Source organism: Aulonocara stuartgranti (genome assembly GCF_965226115.1).
Source record: "Aulonocara stuartgranti genome assembly, chromosome: 3".
Classification (NCBI taxonomy): Eukaryota; Metazoa; Chordata; class Actinopteri; order Cichliformes; family Cichlidae; genus Aulonocara; species Aulonocara stuartgranti.
Window position 1 is genome coordinate 15533372 of NC_138941.1, and position 22038 is coordinate 15555409.

The window sequence follows — 22038 nt, forward strand, 5'->3', positions numbered from 1 at the left end:
TGCCTCGTCTGGTCCTGTGCCCACCGGGCCTCAGCCAGTACGCTTGACACTGGAGCGCCGCCGCTGCCTTCCGCGCGGCCGGCCCCCTGAACTGCACCGCCATCGCCTGAGTGGCCGCCGTTGCCTTCCGCACGGCCGGCCCCCGGACCCTCTTCGCCTGAGTGGCCGCCGTTGCCTTCCGCACGGCCGGCCCCCAGACCCTCTTCGCCTGAGTGGCCGCCGTTGCCTTCCGCACGGCCGGCCCCCAGACCCTCTTCGCCTGAGTGGCCGCCGTTGCCTTCCGCATGGCCGGCCCCCGGACCCTCTTCGCCTGAGTGGCCGCCGTTGCCTTCCGCGCGGCCGGCCCCCGGACCGCCATCGCCTGAGTGGCCGCCGTTGCCTTCCGCACGGCCGGTCCCCGGACCCTCTTCGCCTGAGTGGCCGCCGTTGCCTTCCGCACGGCCGGCCCCCGGACCGCCATCGCCTGAGTGGCCGCCGTTGCCTTCCGCACGGCCGGCCCCCGGACCGCCATCGCCTGAGTGGCCGCCGCTGCCTTCCGCACGGCCGGCCCCCGGACCGCCATCGCCTGAGTGGCCGCCGTTGCCTTCCGCACGGCCGGCCCCCGGACCGCCATCGCCTGAGTGGCCGCCGTTGCCGTCCGCACGGCCGGCCTCCCGAACTGTATCCACGTCGCCGCCGTTGCCGTCCGCACGGTCGGCCCCCCCCGAACTGTTTTGGACTCCTGTGCTGTCGGCCCCCTGGCCGGCCCCCTGAACTGTTTTGGACTCCTGTGCTGTCGGCCCCCTGAACTCTTCTGTTTTGGACTCTGTTTTTTCCTGTGTTTTGGTGTGCTTCGTTTCTTTTGGTTTTGGGCTCGTTTTTTGTTTTTGTCTTTTGGCCTTCTGGTGCTCCGGTTTTGTTTTGCTTCGAGCCCTCCTTCCTGGGCCCCCGCCGCCCGCCCTGGTCGGGTTGTTTTCTGTTTTTTCTGGCTGTTTTGTTTCTTGTTGGGCTGTCTGGAGCCAGCCTTTGAGGGGGGGGGGGTACTGTCATGATCCTGGGTCCTTTTGACCCAGCGTTTTGTGTTTTCTCTTCGCGATTTTGGTTCTGTTCTTCCTCTGGTTAGTGTTTACTCTGTTCTGCCCGTGTGTTCCTGTATCTAGTCCGCGTTTCTTAGTTTGTGTCCTTTCATGTGTAAGTTCCTGTTTTATTGTGAAGGTCTGTGTCTTATGTGAGTGTTTTCAGTTTGCCTCCCTAGTCTCGTCATGTTAATTACTCCCAGCTGTGTCCCCACCTGTATGTAATCCCCCTGTGTTCTCTGAGTGTATTTAAGTTGTGTCTTCTGTCATAGTAGTTGCTGGTTCGTCTGTGTTGTTTCTCCTCGGTCTCCCTGTATGTATTTCCCCGGACCTCCCTGCACCGTCATTCCTGGTTTGTGTTGTTAGTTTACCCAGTTTAGGTTTCGGTTTCATGTTCACACCCCGTTGCTGTTTGTACCCACTGCTGTAATTAAACACTCACCTGCACCAGAGCTGCCGCCTTTTGGGTCCTTACTACAAATCCACACGGCTTGCCCCGCAAACCGTGACAGGTTCAGTCAGTTTTGGTTGGAGACAGATGAAACCTGCAGCTTCAGGATCTGTGAGGTGTCCACTTTCAGCCCCGATGGCGTGTCCGTGTACGTGCCGTCGAGTGAACGATCCACGCTCTGTGTTTCCATCTTTGTGTGTTTAGCTGCTCTCATTTACTGTTTTATCTGTTTGCTTGTTGTTGAAATACTTTTGGGAGCTTTAACCTGAGATTCTGGCAAAATACATTTATATTAAAAATCGATTCAGGATTGAATGAATCAACATCGCTTTATTCAAATTAAAACCATTTAAATAGGAAAATCCATTTTTTTACAGCCGCCTCTAATGCTGGGTAATGTCAGCTGGTCCATGTGCAGCTGGCTGTGAGGCTCAGGGAGCGTCTACAAAGTGCAACACTGAAAGAACATCATCCATAAATATTGAGTAATAACTGGACTTTCATACAGCGAGACTCAAATGCCTTTAAACATCAGCTTATCCTGCTGATCCAAGTCCAACACTGAGTTTGTAAAAACATGTTTGTCAATCATTTTGTTTGGTTTCTGAGGAAAATGATTCAATAAGTTGCTGCTAATACACAACATTTCATCATATTTCCTCATAACCCTCTTTTGTCTGACCATTTGATCCCATTTGAATTTGCAATAAAGGATCCACAGAGTTTGGTGACAATAATGACAGTAGATGTTTGTGTGAAAGTGCTGGAAGCAAATGAGTGTGTGATGTTCTTTCAGTGTTGCACTTTGTAGACGCTCCCTGAGCACTGGTCTCACAGCCAGCTGCACATAGAGACCAGTGTTGTTAGTCCAGGTCAGAAGTAGGGCTGGGACAACGCGTCGACGTAAAAAAATCTGCGTCGATGCGTCGTCACTTTCAAAAAAAGACATGGCGGCAGCGAGTAGCGGAATCATGAGTGAGGCAGTTAAATCACTCCACCCGAACACGCAGTTCTACAGTATGGGATATTTTAACAGAAAAGGAAGTGATTCAGTCGTTTGCCGGCTTTGTGAGGTGGAAATGGCCTATCATAAAAGCACGACGGCTATGCACCAGCACCTCAAACGACGGCAGCCAGGAGCAGCTTCTGCAAAGGACAAACCACCGTAAGTTTTCAACTTTTTTACTAACGCTAGTTTTTACCCGTTAATTCATCCAGACCGCCCCCCCCCCCCCCCCCCCCCACCCCCACGTAGACGTACACTCACTCATAGACACAGATAAACACCCAACCTCCGTAAATGCAAAACTCATTTAAGCTGCTGAGCAGTAACATATAGCAACTGCTGTTGTTATTGTTTTTTTGTTTGTGGCCCATGCTGGCAAAATGAGTCGGAATGCACGCAGGCTGATTATCAGAATCGGCGAAAGACAAAAATGTGGCCGCAGGAGAAATGTTAACAAGGATAATGCACCACCTGCTAAACGTAGCCGTCGTGGACACTGTTACAACATTGTTAAAGTGCTTGCAAAAGCAAAATGACAATGAACTCTTGATTTGTCAAATTTAATGTGTTTCATCCTATTTGAACGCTGTTTTTATACATTATGCTTCTCCAGCTTGATCTTATAGGTCAAAGTTATGCCATCTAATGACTAGAAAGCAGTGCACCAGTAAAGGTGCCATCAGCTATGGCTGTTTAAACATTATCTTTTCCAGCCATCATGATTACTGCATATCATATGTTCAACATTGGGGATTATTATTAACCTCTTACTGTTATGCTATGAAAGCACATGGCATAACAGTGTGTGTGTATCTATCTATCTCAACCAGATCCTTATCAAATTATTTTGATATTATGCTTTCCATATAAGTATTTTGTAATTATTCGAATTCATCTGTGTGCTGTGTGTGATTTATGATTTCAGAAATAAACAGAAAAGTCTGGAGGACTACTGTCAGAGAAGAAGTACACCATGCACCCCCCAGGAGGTGGCTGTACTTACTGAGAGCGTCTTAGCTATGATTTTAAAAGACAAGAGACCACTTGCTGTCGGTGAGGGATTCAAAGAAATGCTGACCACTTTCCAACCAGGTTACACTCTGCCGTCTAGGCGTCATTTTACAAGCATGATGGAGAGAAAGTATGAAACTTCAGTGGAGAAACTAAGGAATGAACTAAAAAAAGCCACATCCAAAATCTCCCTTACCACTGATGCTTGGACAAGTCTGGTCACAGAGTCCTACTTAGGGGTAACTTGTCATTTCATTATTTGTTCAAAGACGCCATTGCTGCTGTTTGTATATTATTAATTTTTTGCTATGATTTCCTTTGTTATATTTGTTTTTCAAAACATTTAATTTTTTGTTAAAAACAGAAGATTGTAGTACAATGTTATTGTGGATTTTGTTTTGTGAACGAAGAGCACTTTTTGGCAGAAAGCAAAGTGAATGTTACATTTTGTTTATTTAAAGACACGATTGTTGCTATTTATTTGAAATGTTTTGTTAACTTTTCCTTAATTTTATATATGTTTGCACAATTCATTTCTTGTTAAATGCTATCTCTATTGTATTGATTGTACGACCTCTACAACTTTATTTTGCAATTTTTTTTTTTATTAAAAGGTCTTCAAATGAATAAATTTGTGTTTTTCATTTATATACATAAATTAATAAATGTGAAATTGCTATACAAGTCAAATAATGGGGAAAGAAATCGTTAATCGAATCGAATCGAAATCGAATCGGATTGAAAAATGAATCGTTAGATTAATCGGACGATCTGATTTCCTCGTGTCAGCATTGTTCCCACATCATCATAATTAATGTTGTTCCAGGTTCAACATTGCAAGTGACCAATCACCTTCTTGTGACGTAATTCCTTTGCGACTTCGAAATACCCGCCTTCGATTATTTCGAAATACAAGTGAAGAAGCGAAAAACCGCCGCCTGTCCGCCGAATTTGAAGTCAATTCGCCTGTCCGCCGAATTTGAAGTCAATTTAGGATACTTTCCTTTAATAAACGGTAAGCATTATACATATGTTCCTCACTTGGCTTGCTGTTTGTTTGCTAGCGATAGGCTACTTGACGACAGCATTAGCTAACCAGTGTTCTCTAGACCAGCGTTCCCCAACTTTTTGGGTGTTTCGTGGCCCGGGGGTTGGGTCAGGCAAAATTGCAGTAGCTTCCCTGATCATTTTACAAACATAAGTGAAGAGAATCTGGACTAAAAGGCCTAGACTTATGGTTGTGTGCTGAATCTATGAATCAAACTATCACCTGGAAACATAATTAACTGGTCCATAGCTGTGAAACTGGACATGAGTTCTTGATTCTATGGAGATTAACAGTAATCCAGAAATTTACAAATTTGTCCTGGTACATCGCGTAAATGTTGTCCCAGGGACATCGCGTAAATGTTGTCCCTGGGACATCGCGTAAATGTTGTCCCTGGGACATCGCGTAAATGTTGTCCCTGGGACATCATGTAGAAGTTGCCCTGGGACATCGTGTAGATGTTGTCCCTGGGACATCATGTTAAAGTTGCCAGAGACATACCATATGAAAGTTTAGCTTCTTTTAGCCCCTGTTTGTTTTATATTATTTTATATATATATTTTTTTAATATTATATTTAATATTTACATTGTATTGCAAAAAACCCCAAAACAAGTTAAAATGAATTAATGAATATTGACTAATTAAACCTTCGCTATTTTTCCACCAGAAATGGACGACATAATTAGAAGAAGTGTTCTGAATGACGAAAAAAAAAGAACTGGAAAAGACACACAACTTTGTGTGCATGTGTCACAATGCCAGGAGGACCCATTCAGTGTTGTGTTAGAAAAATTGAACTCATTAACCCTTCATGGACATTATAAATGTTTAAATGTTGCCTCAGGTAAAGACAGGAAAAGAGACTATTACAAATTCAACTGCATCAGAGCTGGGGAAAAAAGTCGAAACAGCTACAGAGCAGTGGGCTGTAAGGCCTATGTTTCATTTAAAGTACTCAAATGTTGGAAAGACCACACAGTCATCGTGCAGCGTACATATGATAAGCATGATGGGCATGATCCTTCGGACCCAAAAGACGCACATTTCAACAATATTTCCAGTGATTTGAGGAGGAAGATTGAGGAACTGCTTTCCCTTGGAACTAAGCCAGCCATCATACTAACCGAATGTCATAAATGGGCCAAAGAACATGGACACAGAGATCTTCACAACAGAGAGCATTTTGTCACACCACGTGACATTGACAGTGTTAGAACCTGCATGATGAGGAAGAAGCACTTTAACTGTGGAGACAGTCAATGTGTACATACCTTACTTAATGGAAAACATCAAGAACATGTTCTCTTCTATCAACCATACACATCTGACCAAGAACTAATGATTATTTTGCAGACACCTGTAATGAAATCAAACATGGAGAACTATGCAAAACAGTTAGTATTTGTTGACACCACGCACTGCGTTAACCAGTATTCATTTCCCTTATTCACACTTGTTGTAAGAGATGATCATGGGCATGGAGTCCCTGGCCCTGTGCTTCGTACGTCGCTTACTACATCCAAGATCAAATGAAACATCCAAGACCAAATCATCGCGCTAACTCTGAGCTCGCTATTCCGGTTCCCCGAACACACCTGTTGTTGACGATTAGTATAGCTGGATGAAGTAATGTGAGATCACTGGGTGGCCCAACAGGGGCTATGCATCGATAGTAGAAACATTGATCGGCAACCCTTTGATTGGTCGGCGAAAATGTCGAAGGAGCGCGCTCGGTATTTTTCGGCAGCAGAGCAAGAACTCTTGAGTGAGGGATTTTAGGAGTTTCAGAGTGTAATTAAAACGCAAGGGAACACTGCAAAGGCTGCAAAAGCAAGGAGAGAGGGCTGGCAGAAAGTTGCTGACAAATCAAACTCGTAAGTAATTTAATAATAATAATAATAACAATAATAATGGAGTGGATTTATATAGCGCTTTTCAAGGCACCCAAAGCGCTTTACAATGCCACTATTCATTCACTCTCACATTCACACACTGGTGGAGGCAGCTACGGTTGTAGCCACAGCTGCCCTGGGGCAGACTGACAGAAGCCAGGCTGCCATATTGCGCCATCGGCCCCTCTGGCCAACATCAGTAGGCGGTAGGGTAGATTTATCATATCACACCATATTATCCAATATTATATTACATTATATTATATTATAATATGTTATATTATATCCCCTTTCACATTAGAGCCACAACAGGACCCACTAGAACATGGGAACAAGTAAAAGTGAAATATAAGAATATTCTACAGAATGGTAATATTTATCACTTATATTGCTTGTCGTCTCTTGGAAAGAGACCCTGGAATACTCTGTTTGTTTGTTCATAACAGCAACCAAGAAAAGGGCAGAGCAAAAAAAAAAAGACAGGTGGTGGTCCTGCACCCCCTCGTCAACAAGTTGGTTAAGTGAATAATACCCTCACGGGAAAATCGATATCTCTCTATGAGCACACTGTCGCGCTGAGCTAAAGGATCCTGTCTGTCCCGCAATATACGGTGAATTCTGAGGACTATCCTTATCAATCTTGCACCTTCCGCAATGGGTTGCTCGCGTAAACGGACAGGATATGACTGCGACAGACTTCCCAAATCCACCTTCGCTTTTATAGCCGTGGTCTCTCATCTTGATTACACGAAGTAATTTACAATTACTACTCTGAAATATGAATTACATCTGTAATAATCACATACATGTAATAGAATGTTAATAGTACATTTCCCTTTTTTAGGGAATGACCTGTATGTATCTGTGTGAAATCAATAAAAGGATCAAGTGCTGCATTATCTTTAGTTACATTGATGTTATTTATTTATGGTGAAACAGTGGTGGAATATCGCTGTTGCTTTCGTATGAATGACGCGGACATACCTGCGTGGCCGCGATCTAATCCTGTTTACATAAAGTAAACCTGCTCCCCAGCAGGTTTACGCTTACGGCTCTGTTGCTATGACAGCAAGTCCCGGATGGGCTTCGGGGAACCGAACGATCCAGGATCACGCGAAATCGTCAACAATCTCATCCAGCTAACTCACTTAGCGCGGTACGAAGAACAGGCCCCCTGTGGCCTATGCTATTGTCAGCAACGAAAGTCAGAAAACCCTGGAAACTGTTCTTGGAATAGTTTGTGAGCATTTCCCAACTTCCCCGAGGTAAATAATACATTGACAGCTATTAATTTTGAAATAATTCCTTTTCAAAAAAGTTATAACATGCCAGAATCTAATGCTATAGCTGCAGCATGGGCTGCAAAAAACTTTCCTTTCCAGTTGTTAAAGTTATTCCTATAGGCTGTATGCAGTATTTTATATATCTACTTGTGAGTTGAAATGTTTAATTTGGCATTGAAGTGGTGCTTTGAGATAGCAAAAACATTTTCATACTGTTTAATCTCATTTAGTGTTTTCTTTTTTTCTGTAGAGCATTTATGGTTGACAAAGACTTTGCGGAAATAAATGCTTTGCAGAAGGTTTTTCCAGAGTCAGCTATCCTTCTATGCTGGTACCATGTCTTGCAGGTAAACCACATTGTTTTCTTTTCACGTTGTCTAAGATGCACCTGAAACACGTTTTTACAACAGGGTCCTGTTGTTATGATTTGCCTCATTGTGATATTCACCTACTCAGGTTAATGAATATAAAGGGATAAAATGTTGAGTGACTATGTCCATCCATTTAAGACCACAGTGCACTCATCTTCTGGTGGCTGCTTCCCAAAGCTCTTTTTGACATTTAAAAATATGTTTGCCTGGTTGATTTCTGTAATGCACAGGTCCTCTTGTCCAGTGAGTGACAAAGTTATTTTTGGACGTCAGCTTTCTTTTATGCTTTTTGTACAGCTGCTCCTCTGTCTCTCTCTCCAGATTAACTTTTTTTCTCTTACATTCACAGGCTGTTAATCGATGGCTTTCAAAATCAGAGTCCGGGGTCCATGGGCTTTCTAACACCCAAAAGAGAAATGAAATCATTTCTTTCTTTTGTAAGCTGAAAGCTTGCACATCTGTAAGTGTAATTTGTCTATTTCACATTTTGATTTCTTGATTACACTAAGAGCATAATAACTTTCAGTTGCTAAAAAAAGTTACAGAGAGATACAAAATAGATTTTTGAAACAATTTCTAAAACTGGCTTCTTATCTTGCTTATCAAAACAAGTACTTAAGCTGTGCAGAACATCATTGTGTCACCCACTGTGCAGTAGAACTTGTGAGTGGGATTCTTTCACAGACAGATGCTGAAACCAAATATGCTTATAGGTTTAGTGTTCCTTCTTAGCCATTGTAAGGGAAGAAATAATTGCTTCTTAATACAAAAACACGACATATTATTAATAACTTAAAATTCTTAATGTTATTCAATAAAAGGAAAAGGCCTTCAATACATAATATTAAAGATTTCAATAGGTCTGTTAAATGGATTGAAATATATTCTGTTGCATCCAATTCTCTTAGGAGGACGACTTTAAAGCCACATCAGCAGAGTTCTGCCAGACATTTAAGCAATACCCTTTGGTGTGCCAGTATTTTCAGAAGCACTGGGAAGGCATTGGCCACATGTGGTGTGACTACGGCCGTCGCTTCAGTCACGCTCGTTCTGAAACAAACAATGTGATTGAAAGGTATGATTTATTATTTTGACCTCATTCAATTGTATTGCTGAAAAAAAGATATTATGCTTTAATCCAAGAGGCTAAACTGAGTAGGTTCGTCATGTCATTGCCAGAACAGGTTTTAGGCAAATCCTTTAAATTCTAGCAGCGTTTTTTATGTTATCACAACAAAAAACAGAGTAGGTGGATTTGCCTAAATCAGCTAAACCGGCACAGAGCATTCCTTTATAAAAGACGTGTGCAATAGGTATTCCAATTTTTTTTAAAAATAATACAGTCTTGATTAAAACTTTAAATTCCTTCAATTACAGTTACTAATCATTTCAAATAACTGTTTTTCAGATTTTTCCACCGCCTGAAATACCAGTTTTTATCTGGCTACAAGAATAGGCGTCTGGATGATCTGATTGAAGTGCTCCTAGGGAAGGCCGACGACTACTTCTCAGTCATAAAAACCCTGCAAGATGTGGGCCGCATGAAAAACAGGTTTGCTGACACCTTGTCTCAAGTTTCAGACTCTGCTTCAAGACTGATGGAAAGTGGTTGGGCTCTTAAAATTACAGTCAAGAACAGCCATGGAGTTAATGCATATCAAGTCCCATCTGAGTCAAGAGAAGACATGGTGTATGATGTCTGCCCTGTTGAGTCCTACTGCAACTGTACATATGGCTTACGAGGACTTCTTTGCAAGCATCTAGTGTTACTTGCAAAATTAGCAGAGGCTGACAATGACATCTATCCAAACATGGAAACAGACCTTGGCAAGAATTGCAGTGAAAGAAAGGCATTACTTTGTACACTGTGAGGACTTGAAAGTGATAAAAATGCCAAGTTTGTTTGGAAATCTGTGTTTTTTTGCATCGGCTGAAACACTTCAGTGCACTTGTTGTACGTTCTCTCACTATAACACATGTGCTTGCCTGAAGGTGGCTTGTAGCCATTTTAAAAAAATGAAAAACTCTCTGAAAAGTCCTCTATCAACTTTGAATGACACTCCTGTAGTTGAAAGCACAGACAAAAAATGCACAGAAGATGCAGTTGGAAAACTAAATGCTGTTTTAGACACAGTTAAACAGTGGGCATTCATTCCAGAGGGTATTACTCCAATGATAGATGAACTGCATACAAATGTCTTAAAAACAAAACAAGTAGGCAAAAGTATATGCCAGTACGAAATAAAGACGACAGAGAATGCACGCAAAATTAGGCCATTGTATTCTAGCAAGAAACGTTCGGCCAGCATCGACATTCCAACAGTCTGAAAATGAATGTGAACAGTCGATAACCACTGAAAGAGAGACATCCTCTGGAGAAAATGAAAACCTTTTGGAATACAAAACAAAAAAGAGAAGAGTTAAAGCTAAGTATATGCATAAGTAGACTTTTGTGTGACATTTCAAAGGGACTGCATCCATTACTTCTGTTTATTGAAACCTAAAGCTGAATAGCTGTCCTAACTTTCTGCCAAGGAACAGATGAAAAGAAATTGTTTGGTCTCTCAAGCAGTTGTTATTTATGTGTGTTATTCATTACTTTGGCTTGGTTGCTGTTTTTGATACAAATTCATCTGTGCCCATTGTAATATTTTCATATGTTACTATTTTTATATTGCTATGCATTATAAATAAAGGATTACTTATTACTATTAAAGGTCTGCATTTGTAATTGTTGGTATTATTTATAAAATATGCGCTCTTAAGTTTTTTGCTCCATAAAACGATACCTGTCACTTTTTGGACATAGAGTATCAGCTGTTGAGAATCCTGGCTCATACAAAATAGAAGTAAAAGGTTTCAACATCCAGCCTTTTTATGATTAAATACAAAGTGTAATAACAGAGTTATTGGGGTGTGATTTTGTTAATAGTTAGTCTTAAGTATAAGTTTAATAGTAATGAGTAAGAAAATATAGCCAGAATAATGGAATGAGACTAACACCTGACCTCACACTGAGATTTGGTATGAAGTGGCATGTTTGTGCTAATGCTGACATTGGGGCTCAGAGTTCCTCTGTGTGTATATATTTGTGAACGTTAACTTGGCTAATGTCCAAGGGTTTGACTGCTTTCCTGTTGGATTGTATCACAAAGAACAGGGATAAGAGCACCAGTGGCCGTGCACACCCTCATCTCTCTCCTTCACCCGATCATTAGTGTTGGAAACCGGCATTAGCTCAGAGTAGATTAGACTTCAGTATATGCAAGTGATTTGATTTTATGATTATTTGATTCAGTTTTTTCTGTGTTCAAGCTCAATTACTTTAATAAAATATGTTGAATTCAAACAAATAAATAAACAAATAAACTGTGGACATTACCCTTTTAAACCTTTCTGAAACAAGACAGGTAAAAACCAGTGTATAAAAGTTTACATAGGTATAAATAGCTCTAACACTTTACTCCAGCCTGGCGTCCACACATGTGGACATCACATTTTGGGTTATTTAGACCAAAATACTAAATCTTGATCAACAAGTGCCTGATATACAGTTATGAGGACATTATACTGCAACTGTTCTATCGAAATTTCAAATTAATGTCCTCATATGTGGCTCTCATTTTTCTCAGAAACAAAAATTAGGTAAAAAAAACAAAACCTGGTAATTCTTTCTTTTTACATTCATCGGGTTCCAATCGGCCCAAATATCAAAGAGAAATTAAAAATGCATGCCATGGAAGATTTCGGGTCTTAGGGGGTTAAAATGACCAGACCCCTCCGGCCTGTTTTCCAGGCCACTAAATTAAACCCAGTCAATTACCAATTGAACAGAATAAAAACCTACGAGGTCCACTAATAGTCCAAAAGTCCAAATCTTTAATAGAAAAGACAGGCAGAACTCAAACAAACAATAATCCAAACGAGGAGCATATATAAACACTGGAAAGTAAATAATTATAAGTTATTAAATCAGACTAATTAAATACAGTAAAACTAATAAGGGAAGACGAACACACGGGAAATAAAAATAACAGTGTAAACATACCAAAACTCAAAATAAAACAGGAAAGTTACTACAAACCGAGTGTGACACAATTACATTCATATTGAAACATATGTGATAATTTTCTTTCTTTGTAGCATTTTTAAGATATGTGTTAGAACAGTCATTATGCTGTTTGGATTAGGAACCAATCATTTTTGCCAAATAGTTAACACAAACTTAGAACAACAATGAACAATTTTCAAGATTCTGATTTACAGAACAAACAAAAGTCACAAAAGGTTTCATTATTTAAGAGACAAGATCAAGTTTTTCACACAGGAATGAAATGACAGAATCCAGTGCAGCGGGGCCAAAGGTGTGTGTCAGCAAACTGAAGGTTGAGGAATCAGTCAGCTCATGTTTAAGATTGTGTTGGATTTTGAGAAGAGTCTGTCTGTTATTAGAAAGTAAGATTAACAATGTTACACCAATAACCCAAATACGGGGAAATGACAAATAATACCAAAAAAGATACAACTTTCATATTGTTTTACTAACTTACTTTGTCATATCAGCACTTGAATGGTCGATGCCTTTACAGACCATGTCTGTTGTGACATCGCAGGCCAATCTTCCGGCAAACCCGAGGGCTAGCTCCCCAGCCTCCTCTTCACTCAGAACACTAAACACCGTTACTTTAGTTTTGGCCTTCTTAGGCCTGTCAAGAATCATTGCGGGCAGTTTGGCTTTACGGCCCTAAAAAAGAAAAAGTGCAAACACCAAAAGAGCAGAGAGAGACACACACATGCGCACAAAGTTAAATGCTTTTGTTTACATGGTGTAATTGTGTATATGTTGCAGCAAATGCACAATTTCCAGCCACATTGTCACTTCATTGATACGAGTAACCCGGATTTATTTCAGGTGACATCAAAATCACGAAATGTATATCTACCCCAATCAAACCTCTGAAAACATGAACTGACATGTTCTCTGCGTTGATTCTGCGCTTGATCTCGTCTTCTGTTATTGTGTAGGTTTTCTTTTTTGAGCTTGGTACAGATAAGCGACCATGCACTCTGTAAACTGTACTAGTTCCTTCTGAATCAGTTTGGAATTCTGTATCTGCATCGATCCTGTCAACATCATCAGCAGCAGCATTATCTGTACTCAGACTTGTGCCGTATACTTCTGTTTCTTTTTCTTTGTCTTCAGTCTGTGTACCTTCATCTCTGACTGTCAGTCTTCCTATCTCACTGTTACTTGTCGATTTGCTGCAGATGTTCTCTCCCTTAGGAACTTTTCCTTTGTCATTCGCTGCCTGATGCTTTCCCTGATGACATTCTTCACTGGCTACTTCTATTGCTCCTCCTGTATAGCCACCCACTATGCTGCACAACTCCTTTCCCTCTGCTGTGCTGCACTGTGCTGTTACATAAAGAAGAATGATATAAACAGCACTATATCAATTTAATTGTGAAGAGAAATCCCCACAATACGACACAGTTATGTCTAAAATAGTTTTGTGTAAAAACTGGATCTTGAAACGTCCACTTTAATTACACAGTCCTGGTGTGCAAAGGCAAAATTACGAAAAAAAAATTCACTTTAAACATTTTTGGACATTGTTTAGTTATATTGTGACTTACTCTCACAGAAGATACAGATGCCACAAACAGACTTTGAACAACGCATGTGCTTGTATGCACCACATTTCTGGCACTGCACCTGTGAATTTAAAAAAAAAAAAAGAAGAAGAAATAAACAAACAAAAAACAAATGAACAAAGTCCATTAAATAAACAATCTATATGGCTAAGGACATGTCATAGTGTACCCGGTCTTTGGCTGCAATCACACACCAGCACTGACTGCACTTCCTAGTTCGATCTGCAAAATATAATTTGTTTAAGTACAAGTTACATTTTCCAATGTTAGAGAAAAAGAAGGCAGCTAATTTTATCTTTACCTATTGAGGAAAATAAGTAGTGGCAAAGTCGGGACCTGAGCTTTGTGATTTCAGTGTTGTACTCCTCCACTTGTGTTTTACCGTCAATGAGAGATTGGGCAAACTAATAATTGACGAAGAATTAGATTAACAAAGAAATGTTTGTTTGTTTTTAACCCCCCCCCCCCCCCCCCCCCCGAGAAAAAAAAAAAAACAGAGCAACCAAAGCAAAGCATTACTGCTGAAATGGTTCAATCTACAAAAAAAATTGAGATTTTACCATCCTGCCTCTAAGGCTTTAAAAACTGAATAGGCAAAAATGTAAACATTACTTATATAGGTTAAAGCTATAGTTTTCAGTACCATTATGACATGCACTCCACATGAGTTCCCATCCTGTTGATGTGGGTGGCTCACATGTGACAAGGTCCACTCTCCAGCGCAGCCTCTTGCTGAAGCAAATGAGCTGAGAGATCGCAGTTATTACAAATAAAAAGCATATAGAGAAATCAATAACCACGTTCGGTAATGATTTCAATTAAATTAAATATGTTATGTTAAATATGTTAATTAATTACCTCCAGTTTTTCAACACTGCACTTTTTCTGACCTCCGACTCGCCAAATGAATTCATATAGACTATGGTCCTCTTGGGTATGTCACAAAACTGTTTTGTAAAAAGATGGATATGGTAGGCTTGGGCCTTGAGCTTTCCTAATGAGGGACACTGAAAAGTATCATGCACTAGAGAGAGTGCAAAATCTGTGCAACTTACAAACAAGGTCCAGTGGCTGCCGTTTTCCAGACAGGCTCCAATCAATTTCTCATACATCTGAAAGATGTTTTTCTGGAAATAAAAATAATGTGACAAGTATGTTTTTCTGTCAAGAATGACACTGCAAAACTGCAAAAGCTTGTCAGGTGAGACTTATAATTAATTCTGCAGATACACAAACATATAGAAAGTGTCATTTTTGGTTTACATTAATTAATTTCTATAGTGTGTACAAAACAAATCAAGACCACAGACTCAACACGCACCACTCAGTTTTTGGTGTTCTTTATCAGTTGGCCAAGACAGAAATGTTTTAATCTGTGTGCATTGCTTTTGAACAAGTCTTTACACAGAAAAGGTTTCAGAAAGGTATTTTTCAGGTTCTTCTGACAAGGCTTCAATTTTGGAAAATGCTGTTTGTTTATAGTGGCAACTTATAAACCCTTTGTGATAAGAACATAGTTACCACAGTCCAAGTCATACCTTCAAAAAGTATGCACTTTGTGCTCTTGTGGACCCATCCAAAATTTTTCCAGTGATTTGGCTTGGTATTGGATAAATGTGAGGGAAATTCTATAAAAATAACATAAATACACCTATGTTTTCAAATACATTACAAAAAACGTAAACATGCTATGTCATTATGATCAAACAAGCTTTTCAACATACCTCACACTGCAAATAGATTAGGCCATCTATTACCTTATAAAACAAATAAATAAATACATATAAATAAAAACAGAACTAAGGAACACGATTCATTAAGTAAATTGTACAATAACATTGCATGTGATAATAAAAGGCTTGATTGGTTGATTATTCAACATGAGTTGACATTTACCTGACATTGTGAAGGAGTCACAGTTTCTGTAAGGGTGTAAGAACATAACATGTGGATTTGTTACACTTCTTTTTCACAAGTTAATAACAATCAATAATTTTCATTCCATTATTTACAAGCTATCACACGATGTCCCAGGGACAACATCTACACGATGTCCCAGGGACAACATCTACGCGATATCCCAGGGACAACATTTACGCGATATCCCAGGGACAACATTTACGCGATGTCCCAGGGACAACATTTACGCGATGTCCCAGGGACAATATTTACACGATGTCCCAGGGACAACATCTACACGATGTCCCAGGGACAACAATTACACGATGTCCCAGGGACAACATTTACACGATGTCCCAGGGACAACATTTACACGATGTCCCAGGGCAACTTCTACACGATGTCCCAGGGACAACATTTACACAATGTCCCAGGGACAACATTTACGCGATGTCCCTGGGACAACATTTACGCGATGTACCAGGACAAATTTGTAAATTTCTGGATTACTGTTAATCTCCATAGAATCAAGAACTCATGTCCAGTTTCACAGCTATGGACCAGTTAATTATGTTTCCAGGTGATAGTTTGATTCATAGATTCAGCACACAACCATAAGTCTAGGCCTTTTAGTCCAGATTCTCTTCACTTATGTTTGTAAAATGATCAGGGAAGCTACTGCAATTTTGCCTGACCCAACCCCCGGGCCACGAAACACCCAAAAAGTTGGGGAACGCTGGTCTAGAGAACACTGGTTAGCTAATGCTGTCGTCAAGTAGCCTATCGCTAGCAAACAAACAGCAAGCCAAGTGAGGAACATATGTATAATGCTTACCGTTTATTAAAGGAAAGTATCCTAAATTGACTTCAAATTCGGCGGACAGGCGGCGGTTTTTCGCTTCTTCACTTGTATTTCGAAATACTCGAAGGCGGGTATTTCGAAGTCGCAAAGGAATGACGTCACAAGAAGGTGATTGGTCACTTGCAATGTTGAACCTGGAACAACATTAATTATGATGATGTGGGAACAATGCTGACACGAGGAAATCAGATCGTCCAGATTAATCGATGCATCGAAAAATTAATCGCTAGATTCATCGATTAGGAAAATAATCGTTTTGTCCAGCCCTAGTCAGAAGATGACTTGTTGGAATGAAAATGAGCTTGTAGTTTGTCTGCTTTAATAATGTGACTGGAAAAAGGTGTTGGACTTCAAATATGTCCATTTCTTTCACACTTCACCTTTAAAAGTGAAGCCTTGTGGTTCCTGGAAGGAAAAACACGACTTTTTCAAGTCTTTGTCCTGTTTTTATGATAAATGTACGACTTTAATGTGAAACATTCAGAGTTTTTTCTCTTGTTGTGTTTGTTTGAAGCTGCTTCCTGTTGGCTTCAGCTGTTTGGAGTTTCCATTTTCTAAACTTCTACATTCTGAACCTTCTTCAGCCCTGAACAGATGATGAAACACTGAATGATTTCAAGCTCACACTTTGTCTAATAAACTTACGTCTTTCATTCTTTATACAGATTGAGGTGCTGTGGTTTGTCAGAGATCAGCTGTGATTATCTGGCAGCAGCGCTGAAGTCCAACTCCTCCCATCTGAGAGAGCTGGAGCTGAGCTCCAACAACAAGCTGCAGGATTCAGGAGTGAAGCATCTGTGTGGTTTCCTGGAGAGTCCAGGATGTGGACTTGAAACTCTGAGGTCAGTCAGCATATTTTCATTGTGCAGAGATGAATATGATGTGAAAGTTGTGCTGACACTAAACTGCAGACATCAGGCTGATATTATACTGATCCACACTGAGGATCTTCATGGTAAAGTCTGTTTTCTTCTTCTCTGGTTTAGTCCATTGACTGCAGCAGAACAATGTTCACATTTCAAACCTTCAAAGAAGAAGAAAAATCCTCCACTGGATAATTCACTGTGAAACTCTCCAACTCTTCATTCCACCTTAAAGTCTGTCTGACACTGAAATCCAAAGCAAAATGTGTGTTTGCTTTACAGACAGCAGTCCAACACAAACATACACACATCATCAAAACACAGTCCAACATCCAAATCTCCTCCACTGCCAGCATGAATGATGGGAAAGAGAAGGAGGAACACTCTGACATTCAGGGTTAGAATGAGTTTCATGAAGCAGACTGTGAAGATCAAAGCTGCATTAGAAAGCTTACATGAATGAATGAGTGGACAGAAGTGGACAGAGATCATCTGAAGCACTTCAAAGGCTTTAAATCAGCACATTTCTCTTTATTCTTCATCAACTCTGTTAGTTTCTCTCAGTTTTCTGTGGAATGAAGCTAACAGCAGGCTAATAAGATGCTGACCAATAGGTTTCTATTAAAGGTTGTAATTTGTATATGAAAAAGTGCTTTGGCTCAGCAGGGATCAGCTTACAGGTAGAATACAGCTGCTGGATGGGATTAACATGTCATAGCTATCTACCAAACTGCTAACTGGGGGATTTCAGGCCATCTATGGATCATTTTTGCTAACTGTTTATTCAGCTTAGGCTCACAGGGCTGCAGCCTGTGCCCTAGCTGTCATAGGGCAAGAGGCGTGGTCCACCTGCACAGGTGAGCAGTCCATCACAGGGCCAACAGAGAGAGACAGAGAAGCACTCTCTCACATCCACACCTACAGCCAATTTAGAAGCACCAATGAACCTAAGCAGCATTTCATTGGACTGTGGGAGAACATCCAACCTCCACAGAAAGGCCAACAAGCTTCAACCTACAACCTTCTTGCTTTAAGGCACTAGTGCGAACCACTTTTCCCCATTTCAGCCCAAATCCTGCATCTTCCTGTTTCTGACTCCAGGCCAGCTCCACTAACACTTTCTCATCAGACACTGCCACCTAGTGGAGGAAGTCTTAGTTCCATTTGAAGCTTCAGATGACAGTTAGTTCCTTTACAAAGAGGTGGAGGTGGTGGGGCCACAGCACCATCATCACTGAGTGCCATAGCACACTTAACCTTTGTTTCCATATGCTGGGAACTTCCTGTTGTTCCAAGGAGGACTGGAAAATGTGTGAAAATCTCCCAGTCAGTTCCTCACAGCACACTTCAATCATTTCCCTCCCACAGCATCAGGACCAGGGCTTTTTCTCTCTTTGGTCCCACTAAGAGATTTCCACACAAACACCTCATCAGTGGGACTCTCAGAGCTACCAGCCCTTTGCTACAATCACAAAGCTCTTCATTGAAATCAATGATATCAAAGCTGGAATCAAATGAGTCCAAGTCTTCTGCTGATTCAGCATCACATTCATCTTTGCTCCTTGTTCTGCATCCCCACCATGGACTTCATTCCTTTCCAAGCCAGCCTTGAGTGTCCTTTATTCAGCTCATCCTCTGCTTTACTTTTACACCTGATTTTAGCTGCTTTATCTCTCTTTCAACAAGTTTCTGTGCCTCAATCTTTTTCGTCTCTCCCTCATAACAAGACAGCTTCTTCTGCCTGAGAACATGTTGGAGTGATTTACTAATCCAGGGCTGCTTATTGGGGAAAATACTTCCTGTTTCCAAAGTAATCCCCATTTTTCCCAGAAAGAGATGTAAGTAGAAAACGATGATCTAAGTGAGAACATGAGCCTTTAAAAAGTCCCAGTGGGTGCAGTCAAAGCAGTCCCTCAGTCCCAGTATAGAGTCTTTGGTCCAGACTGGAACAACTGTGTGCCCAGTTTGAGCTCTCTTCAGTGCTGTGACCTGACAGACCCAGAGGGGCCATCACATCACATTTAGAAGCTCCCCTAATGGAGCCACAACACATGTCCAACACTTAGTCTGTCTTGTTGGACCAACTGGAAGAAATGATTCAAGGACTTAGTCACAGAACAGAGATTCAAATCTCCAAAATCCAACTGGCTGCATCAGGACATATAGTCTGAAACTCTGCACAGTTTCCTGTTTGAAGCTGCTTCCTGTTGGCTTCAGCTGTTTGGAGTTTCCATTTTCTAAACTTCTACATTCTGAACCTTCTTCAGCTCTGAACAGATGATGAAACACTGAATGATTTCAAGCTCACACTTTGTCTAATAAACTTGCATCTTTCATTCTTTATACAGATTGTACAGCTGTGGTTTGTCAGAGATCAGCTGTGATTATCTGGCAGCAGCACTGAAGTCCAACTCCTCCCATCTGAGAGAGCTGGAGCTGTACTACAAAAACCTGAAGGATCTAGGAGTGAAGCAGCTGTCTGATCTTCAGCAGAGTCCAGACTACAGACTGGAGACTCTGAGGTCAGTAGAGTGATGGAGTGCGTGGGTGGTGCTGTCAGCAGTATTGTACTAAACACAGTCAGTATGAAACAAAGATCCAGTGTTTCCTGTAAAGCTGCAGCTTCTCAGTGAAGCTGTGAGAGGAGAATGGTGACAGGCTTCAGGATTGGACACAAACACTTCCTGTTTCTGACCTTTATGGTCACTATAGTAACGGCTGTCAACAGCCAATCAGCTCTCTGAACAAAGCAGCACGCAGACCAATGACTGCATTCATTTCCAAGTTTAAAGCAGTGAAGAACACAGTCTGTAGGTGAGGAAGAATTTAGTGAGAGCAGATGTTTGGATGGAATTCCTCCAGTTAACAGCTGGAACCGTCCATCTGGATTGTTGGGCTTGTTGTTGGGGTTCCTACAGAGCTCAGAGTGGACACACCAAGGTTCTTCTAATGAATGAAAGTCCAAACTCAAACTAGGAGGGAAAAACATCTTCATCAACTTCAATAAAAATCCAAAGATTAGAAAAAGTGAAGCAACAATGAGTCCTAGTACAGTCCCAGCACTGAAGTCCCTGCTGCTCTTTATACTGGATGTGCTGCATCACTGACTGACAGCTGATGAAGAGTCTCTGGAAACACTAGTTTATCTCCTCTGCTCTTCCTTCTTCTCTCTGCAGGTGCAGCTGATGATGGTAAACAGGACGGTGTGTGTGCTGAGAGAGGAGGAGCTGTGTCCTGATGATCCAGAGAGGTTGAAGCAGCAGCAGCTTGTGTGTAGAGACGCTCTGACTGGGCCATGTTACTGGGAGGTGGAGAGGAGAGCTTCATCCAGCAGTGACTGACAGAGGAATGAGAAGAAGTGCAGATGACTGTCAGTGCTGCAGAGTGAACTGCTCTGAGAACAGCTCCACTGTCAGACACAATGTAGAGTCCAGCATCATCCCTGTGTGTCCCTCTGGATCTGACAGAGGATCATCAGTGTATCTGGACTGCTCTGCTGCTGCTCTGTCCTTCTACAGTCTCTGCACAGTCTCTGTCTGACTCTGGCTTCAGACCCTCCTGGATCAAACTCACCTGGAAAGACTTTCAAACATCACTCAATAGATTTGAATACAGAATATATTTGATATATACTGTAGATGTACTGTAGAGTTGCAGTTTGTCACTTGTAAATACAGTCTGTGAGCAGCTGTGAGCTGAAAGATCTTTCTAGAAACACAAAATGTTTTCACTCTTCTGTTGCTTTTTCATATATTTCCACAACATTAATATTGATCCCACCTGTCTCACCTGTTTCATGCTTTTATACATAATAACAGGACATGTGTGATCTGAGCGCTGCTGTGGTTGCTGTGCTGCACGTCTTCATTTAGATAACAGAGACATCTAGTGGTTCAGAGGGAGAACTGCAGGAGGTGGAGCTGTGTTTTAGCATGGAAAACCTTTTATCTTTTAGGCGCAGATACAAATATGACAAGTATCAGTGTAAGATACAGCTGGAATCCACAGCTGATATTTTCTTTAAGTCATTTCACAGATTTTCTCTATAATTTCAATTCCTTGAATAAAACAACAAACTTAGGGGATGATTTTGTAATCCGACTTTATGTATGAAAGATTTGACTAAACGTAAAACAATCTTCCAACTCAGTCGTCATTCTTATCTTGTGAAATCAAACCAAATGTTCTGTTGTCTCTAAATCAGGGATTGATGAAATCTTTGGTTGCATCCATTTATGAACATGTTCTCATTCATATTAAATCGTAGTCTAAGTCCTTCTTTAGAGGGATAAATGTCATTCATTATTTTCAAATGTGTTTCTGTTGTTTTGGGGGGAAGTTTGAAGTCCATTGTTCAAAGTCTGTTAATGAAACTTTATGAAGTTTATGTAGGATGTTTTTCCTATTTTGTATTTGTTTGAATTATGATGTATTTCTGACTCTTTCTGCCATGATGCCAGGTCTCTCTTGAAAACAACATTTTTAATCTCAATTACATTTTCACCTGGAGAAATAAAGATGATAATAATAATTTTGTCTTCAGGGAATCATTTCTCTGTAAAACAGCTTCTTCTGAAACTCTTGTTACATTTCTTGTTTATTGTTTGCTGGTTTTAGAAAAATGTCATCGTCTCTGTGTG

At 40.9% G+C, this 22038-nt stretch overlaps 3 protein-coding genes and 1 long non-coding RNA gene across 6 annotated transcripts in view; 3 read left to right on the forward strand and 1 right to left on the reverse strand.

Moving 5' to 3' along the window:
• The window catches only part of LOC309702569 (uncharacterized protein), a 1256944-nt gene extending 1235612 nt beyond the window's left edge, over positions 1-21332 (forward strand). The window contains 3 exon segments of the mRNA XM_082527162.1: positions 17201-17377; positions 19747-19920; positions 20575-21332. Of these exon segments, the coding sequence (XP_082383288.1) occupies positions 17201-17377; positions 19747-19920; positions 20575-20584 (361 nt within the window). The 3' untranslated portion in view covers positions 20585-21332.
• On the forward strand, positions 4397-7544 carry LOC309702640. The gene is made up of 3 exons (XR_014275660.1): positions 4397-4538; positions 5241-7472; positions 7504-7544. It is a non-coding gene; the product is annotated as an uncharacterized lncRNA (long non-coding RNA).
• Positions 7632-10835, forward strand: LOC309702626 (uncharacterized protein). The gene is made up of 5 exons (XM_082527261.1): positions 7632-7730; positions 7999-8095; positions 8469-8579; positions 9028-9194; positions 9528-10835. The coding sequence occupies exons 2-5, from the start codon at positions 8006-8008 to the stop codon at positions 9988-9990; spliced, it is 831 nt and encodes a 276-aa protein (XP_082383387.1). The 5' UTR covers positions 7632-7730; positions 7999-8005; the 3' UTR covers positions 9991-10835.
• Positions 11976-16726, reverse strand: LOC309702592 (uncharacterized protein). Of its 3 annotated transcripts, XM_082527216.1 has the most exons (13): positions 16509-16726; positions 15671-15696; positions 15499-15531; positions 15313-15402; positions 14830-14901; positions 14633-14721; positions 14418-14520; positions 14076-14178; positions 13944-13996; positions 13757-13835; positions 13063-13535; positions 12670-12863; positions 11976-12561 (listed from the first exon to the last, which is right to left on the reverse strand). In XM_082527216.1, exons 5-13 carry the CDS (start codon positions 14884-14886, stop codon positions 12417-12419), a joined length of 1296 nt encoding a protein of 431 aa, XP_082383342.1. In that variant the 5' UTR covers positions 14887-14901; positions 15313-15402; positions 15499-15531; positions 15671-15696; positions 16509-16726; the 3' UTR covers positions 11976-12416. The 3 variants fall into 3 exon arrangements, with proteins under 3 accessions (XP_082383342.1, XP_082383343.1, XP_082383344.1); XM_082527218.1 differs by lacking the exon at positions 11976-12561 and having other exon boundaries at positions 12796-12863; positions 13094-13535; XM_082527217.1 differs by lacking the exons at positions 14830-14901; positions 15313-15402; positions 15499-15531; positions 15671-15696; positions 16509-16726 and having other exon boundaries at positions 14633-14817.
• Positions 21333-22038: the final 706 nt, after the last annotated feature.